A 6,983-nucleotide genomic window follows, 5' to 3' on the forward strand; every position below is an offset into this window, starting at 1 on the left:
GGGAGACACCAGCGCAGCCGTCCATAAGCTCAGGAGATCTCAGGGATCCTAACCACTGTGCCCACCCGTTTGCTGGTTACCTGAATGCTGACCCATTTGACTTCCTCATCTCTGCCTTTTCCGTCTCTTCTGATGCTTCCAGCTAGGAGAAGTCCTGGAATAGGAGAAACCAAACAATGCTTTCTCTGCTGAAAAGACCACTGGCCATGGCTGAAAGATCTGTCAATAAAATGGCTACATCAACTTACCTCCATCTGAGGTTTGGCTTACTTTTTTGCAAAAAAGGCAACTGTCTATGTGCGATAGACACCTACATCACCTGCCTCACCTATCATGCAGGCATACATACACATACATGTTCATACATGCATGCCGTACATAGTACATGCATGAACACACACATAGCACATGCATGTATTCATAGAGAGATAGAGAATCATATCTGCACACATGGAAACACATGCACAGATATCATATGCTCACATACCCAAGAACACATGTATATAGCCTTGGACCGGTGTTCACATGTGGCTCACACAGCCAAAGATTCAAGTATATAGGCACATAAAGTCAACACACCATACACACAGCCACGTACACACAGCCATGTACACACACGGCTGCACACAACTACGTAGAGACCCATAAACAGACCCACGTGTAGAGGAAGATAGTCAAAACGTACCCATGAGACACTGCTACAGAGATAGACTCAGATATTTAGTCGTAAAGATTTCCTTGATTTCTCAAGTCCAGATTGTTCAGGTTTGAGTGTGGAAGAAGAATGAGCTGGTAGGCCAGAGTAGGAGGGATCCACATTCAGCCAGGTCTTGACAAGTATTTAACCACCAAGAGTCTCTTTATGAATTGTCGCTGTCACGATCACAGGGCCCTGCGGGACTGCTGCTGTTCTGTCCAGCAGAGAAGGACGGAGCTGCTGCCACTCTCACTGCACAGCCCAGCCACGGCCACCCCGGGCCCCCACAGGGCACGGCGCCTTTCAAGAAGATCACATCCTTCCACACATCTGATGTTTGCAGCTTTGTTCCCTATAGTTAACCAAGGTCCTGTCACGCTACCTCCTGCCTCACCAAAAGTATCTCAGCCGATTGGCAGGTAAACACTTTTAATTCAATGATTCAATGATTACTTAATAAGCTCTTGCCATAATAAGTCAAATATTGTGTTAGGCTTTAAAAAATAGCAGTGACAAAACAAATATCCTTTATTTGTGGAGTTTATTCTCTTTCTTTTGTGGGAATACATCCAACTTAATGTATAGCTACGTGATAGGTTACGTGATGATAAGTGATACAAAGACCGGTGAAGCAGGATAGACGATTCTAAGCAGGGAGTCATCAGGGAAGGCCTCTCTGAAAGGTGACAGCTGAGCAGAAGAGCTGCACATGCAATTCCCTGGGAGAAGTATGTTCCAGGCAGAGCAGGCTGCATGAGAGCAAAAGCCATGCGGTAAGAGTAGTCTTGTGTTTGAAGAGTAACAAGGGGGCTGTGCGGCTGGAGTAGGATGAATCAAAAGACAGAGGGAAAAGGAGGATTATCAGAAATCATGAAGAGCTTTGTAGGTCTGGTGAGGACTTTGGGTTTTATTATGAATGCAACAGAAAAATCACGGCTGGATTTTAGGCGAAGGGATGGAGTGATTCAATATATCAGTCTGGCTGCTGAGTGGGGAATAGACTGTGGTAGAAGGAAAAACTGGAATCAGGAAAACTAGTTAGAGCAGGTGGGAGGTGGCGGTGTCTGGGACTAGGGCAGGAGCAGCGGAGGTGAGGAAAAGCATTCAGATTCTGGACTGCGAAGAGAGCCCGCAGACATCCATGTGGTCCTGACAAGCCACCCATCCTCCAGCCCTGACATGAACATCGGCAAGACTGGAGGAGGCCCTGAGCTCCAAGTGCTTCAAGTAAACCTACTGCCAAAGACCCCTCACTCCGCTACCACCACCCACCAAAACAGTACAGCTCCAGAAAGAAAATTATAGCTAAGAACAGAGTTTTCACCACCCGCCTCCATTAAGATGTCTCTCTGAATCCGATTAAGCCTTATATCCTCAGTTTATATAAAAAGCCCAAATTCTTCGGATCATCATCCTGATTCTCCCTAGATGCTCTGAAAATCCCTCATCCGACTTATCAGTTCTCCAAACCATTGCGCCCCACCATGTAGAGCTCAGTTTGGCAACAGTGAAACAAGCCCTTGTATCGGCAACCTTTCCCCTAAACGTCCCCTCGCCTTCCTGCTGTGACTGAAATGCGGCTGTCTGCCGAGGATGCCGCTTCTCCAGCAGTGCTGCCTGCTTCTTTCGTTCCCTGTGGACTCTGAAGTGGGGTGGGGGGGTCCTCCTGGGGCCTTCTATTGCTTCCTAACCGCAGTTTCCTAGCTTCAGTACTGCTCTGTCACAATTATTCTGGCGTAATATCCTCCTAGCAGACTCACCATGGTTCTCTCCGACTCTGCCTCTTCTCTGTGGAGGCAGAGGAAAGCAGACAACTGTGTTGACTAGTCTTATTTAACTTTATTACCAAAGCCTTCATTGTTCTGTTTGTGTTTCTTACTGCATTTTCCTATGCTAACTTTTTTCACCAAAAACCTGTGTTGAAACGCAGGTTTTTGAGCTTCATTCCAAAGGTTTCTGATTCTGCAGGTCTAGGGTAGGGCCCCTAAAATGTGCATTTCTACCAATTTCCAGGTGATCCTGATGCTGTCTGTCTAGAGACCACGCTTGGAGATCCAAGGCCCTGGTCAATTCACTACCTTACATTTTTGAGATGATCATTACATGTCTTCTCTGCTCTTCTCAAACCCTCAACATCCTTTTATCTATTCTGTCTCAGGTGATATTTTGCTTATTCCAACAAGATGGCAAAAAAGTGACTTTCACCCATGTCTGCCACTAAATCAACCACCTAACTTGCCTCTGTACCCATATACTCGGCCCCGCCTCCTGTTACAATGAACACACTGACCATGCTCCCAAATCAAGCTCTTCACTTGGGCACTTGATTCCAGTCCTTCTATCTTCTCAGCAGCTACTCTTGCCACTGTTTTGTGTTTTTCTCACATCACTGTGTTCTTCCTCCCTGGATTGTTCCCATCCGAATAAAACCACGTTGTAATGGTCTCATCTTAAGGAAAACAAAACAAAAACCCTTTATTCCGTATTTCCACACAGCCATCACTAACATTTCCAATACTCTTATTGGATCCACTTCTTCCTTTCCAACCCATTTACTTTTAAACCCACTCCAGTCAGGTTTTCTGCCCTCACCACCCGTCCAGCCTCAGTCTCATCGTGCTCTCCAGTCTAACTGGTCTCTCTCGTTCAAATCCAGTGGCCAATTCTCAGTGTTCATTTTACTGACCTACCAGCACAATTTGCCACAGTTGGTTACTCTCTCCCCTTCTGAAATTCTTCTCCTTCTTCATTTGGATTCTTTCCCTCTCATTTATCTTCCTGACAATGTTTTACTTGCTCTCAACTTCCTTTGCTGAATTCATCTGATGAACCTTCCAGACTTCTAAATATTGTACTGCCTATGGCTCAGTCTTCGTACCCCTATCCTTTCACTGTACTCACTAATCTCACGATTCTAAATACTCTATCAATGCTGATGAAGTCTAGACTGACAATACTGGACTTCCTACATTTCCATTTGGATATGAAATAGACATCTCAAATATATGTAAAACTGAACTCTTAATTTTATGTTTAACAACATTATTCCCCGGTGATTTTTACCTCAATAAATAGCCAATTCATTCTTTGGCATTTTCTGGGAATAACAACAATGAAAATAAAAAGTAAAAGAAAAAGTTTATTCTATCCTTAACCTCTCTCTCATATCCTGGATCCCACCCATCAGAAAATCAAGACGTTGAAATAGATATAAAGAATTCATGGCTGATGTTGAGTCAGAGAGAAGATAGAGGCATAAGATGCCAGGAAGAAGAAGCTCAACCGAAGAGCAGCTGAGTTTGGGTCTTGATGGGGACACAAGGGATGAAGGACCCTTTCCTAGTTGTCCAGTCCCAATGTGAGTCTCCACATACCACATACCACATACCACATACCAGGTTGTGTGAAAACAGAACTCTCGGCTTGAGAAGGAATAGTCAGCCCAGACTCCTCACTATGAAGAAGGCAATTGAGATAAAGGAAGGAGAAGAGTTGCAGGGTCAGGGGAGATGAAGTCAGCAGGGATCCAGAGCACCTTGGAGAAGTCTCAGGAATCCATTGTGTGAGGCTGTGATGTCAATGCTGAGGTCACAGGGGTGACCTGAAGGAGTGGGTTCTGGCTTAGAAGGCTTCAGGGGTGGCTGTTCAGCAAGATGAGGGCGGTTTGGAGCCCTGTATAAGAGGAAGGACGGGGCCACAGCTGACTGGTATGTATTCCCCAAACTGGGTCCTATTTGCTGCCCTTGCCCCTTCACTCATCAACTATAGACCTCTTTCCCAGGGCCTCAGGCCTCCCTCCCCTGGCCCTCAAACTCTCTCAAACCCAAAGTCCTCCCAAAGCATCCTATCCCAGGGACCTCATAGCCCCTTCCATGTGGACCCTCCAGTTCCCCCACCCTGAGGCCCCAGATCCTCTTCCTGTCCACCTTTCTTACTTTCACCACTGCCCAAAAGGATGATCGAGGTCTCTCATTCCCACCCCACCCCCAGCTGTGTCCCCATAGACTTGGACCTCCTGCTGCCCACCATGGCCAAAAGTGGAGAGGCCCTGCCTCAGGGCAGCCCAGCGCCGGTCCAGGACCCCCACCTCATCAAGGTGACAGTGAAGACGCCAAAGGACAAGGAGGATTTCTCAGTTACAGACACTTGCACCATCCAGCAGCTGAAGGAAGAGATATCACAGCGCTTTAAGGCCCACCCTGATCAGCTGATCCTAATCTTTGCTGGCAAAATCCTCAAGGACCCTGACTCACTGGCCCAGTGTGGGGTCCGAGATGGCCTCACTGTTCACCTGGTCATCAAAATGCAGCGACGCACCATGGGCACGGAAAGCCCAGCTGCTTCAGTCCCTACCCCAGCCCCAAGCTCTGGATCACTCCCTCAGCCAAACTCCATTTACCCAACAGATGGGCCACCCACCTTTAGCTTAGGTGTCCTCACTGGCCTCAGTGGGCTAGGCCTGACCTCTGGTAGCTTTCCTGACCAGCCAAGCTCACTGCTGTGGCAGCACGTGTCTGTGTCTGAATTTGTGGCTCAGATCATCGACGACCCCTTCATCCAGGGTCTGCTGTCCAACACAGGCCTGGTGCGCCAGCTGGTTCTTGACAACCCCCATATGCAGCAGCTGATCCAGCACAACCCTGAGATTGGGCATATTCTCAACAACCCTGAAATCATGCGGCAGACCTTGGAGTTTCTACGCAACCCTGCCATGATGCAAGAAATGATGCGGAGCCAGGACCGGGCACTCAGCAACCTGGAGAGCATCCCTGGTGGCTACAATGTGCTCCGTACCATGTACACAGATATCATGGACCCTATGTTTAATGCAGTACAGGAGCAGTTTGGGGGCAATCCCTTTGCTACCTCCGTGGCTGCTAATGCCAGCAGCAGCAGCCGCCAACCTTCAAGGACAGAGAACTGTGACCCTCTCCCCAACCCCTGGGCTTCCACATACACAGGGTCAGGCAGCAGGCGAGGCAGAAGGCCTGGGGACCTGAATGTATCTGAAATTAGAAATAGGTTTCCCAACATTCTAGGTAATATAGGGCTCAATGACTATTTCCAGCAATTACCCCAGGACCCCCAGTCCCTGGGAACCTATCTGCAGGGGATTGCATCTACTTTCAGCCCAAGCCAAGATCTACCACCACCACCACCACCACCACCAGGAAGCCAAGTTCCTCCAACTTCCCCCTTAGGCCAGCCTCTCCCCAGGGAGTCAGTAGCAATCAAGGGAAAGTCGTCCTGCCCAGCATTCCTGAGATACCCCACAGAGAGCAGTACGAGAAAAGATGGAGGCCAAGGTGGCACAGGGAATGGCTCCACTGGCCACAGCACCAACATATCTGATCTTGTCTCTGGGCTGGGGAATGCTGCCAGCAGGGCCCCGTTGGTTCCTTCACCCCCTTCTCCCACAGCAGCTATGGCAGAATTCCCTGAGCACGCCTGGTTGCCGCCACCAGGTTATCCGAGATCTCTGAGGCCAGCCAGCATGAATCAGACCCCCCAGCTGCAAGACGAGATGTGCTGGCAGCTGCCGCTGCTGCTACACCTTCAGGCAGCCATGGCCAACCCTCGTGCCGTGCATGCCCTGCTGCAGATTGAGCAGGGTCTGCAGATCCTGGCTACTGAAGCACCTTGCCTCCTGCTCTGGTTCATGCCTTGCATCACAGGTCTGGGAAGCATGGCAGCAGGTACCGAGCCCAGAGAGGGTGCCCTCGTGCCTGAAGATTGCCCTCCAGCCCCAGCTCCTGAGGTTCCCTCAGCTCCAGGCTCTGTGGAGCTGGGCCTCCATTCCAGTCCCTTCCTCCAGATGTTGCAAGCCCTCACTGGCTCCCATCCCCAGCAGCGGCAGCCCGAGACTCACTTCCGGGTACAGCTTGAGCAACTGCGGGCCATGGGCTTTCTGAATCCTGAAGCCAATCTCCAGGCCCTCATTGCCACAGAGGGTGACGTGGATGCTGCTGTGGAGAAGCTGAGGCATTTGTAGGAGGCCCTGGTCGTTCGGACCGTATCTTCTCCTCTGTGCACCTCTCCCCCCGTGTCCCGCTCCCTTACCTCCCCGACTCTTGAATGCAGCTGCACTATGAACCAAATTTACTATGATGCTCTTTGCTGTGGAGACAATGTTGTTCCAGAGTCAGTGAGGAGGAATGAGAGCCCGAACAGGGTGGGGGTGCCAGGAGAGACCCAACCGCCCCTGCCGCTGTACCATCGTGGGGCCCCAGTCTGAGCTCTGCTAATGCCTATCCTGAGATGCAATTACATCCAACCTCCAGCGTCA

The 6,983-nt window shown here is 49.7% G+C and overlaps 1 protein-coding gene across 1 annotated transcript; it reads left to right on the forward strand.

Annotated features, from left to right (window-relative positions):
- Positions 1 to 4,344: 4,344 nt before the first annotated feature.
- On the forward strand, positions 4,345 to 6,983 carry UBQLN3 (ubiquilin 3). Its single transcript, XM_006185630.2, has 2 exons — positions 4,345 to 4,404; positions 4,688 to 6,983. Exon 2 carries the CDS (start codon positions 4,725 to 4,727, stop codon positions 6,687 to 6,689), a length of 1,965 nt encoding a protein of 654 aa, XP_006185692.1. The 5' UTR covers positions 4,345 to 4,404; positions 4,688 to 4,724; the 3' UTR covers positions 6,690 to 6,983.

This window comes from Camelus ferus, chromosome 10 (assembly GCF_009834535.1).
Source record: "Camelus ferus isolate YT-003-E chromosome 10, BCGSAC_Cfer_1.0, whole genome shotgun sequence".
Classification (NCBI taxonomy): Eukaryota; Metazoa; Chordata; class Mammalia; order Artiodactyla; family Camelidae; genus Camelus; species Camelus ferus.

Excerpts from the sequence above, each read along its gene's own strand:
- UBQLN3 (XM_006185630.2), top strand. The coding sequence starts at position 4,725 with ATGGCCAAAAGTGGAGAGGCCCTGCCTCAGGGCAGCCCAGCGCCGGTC.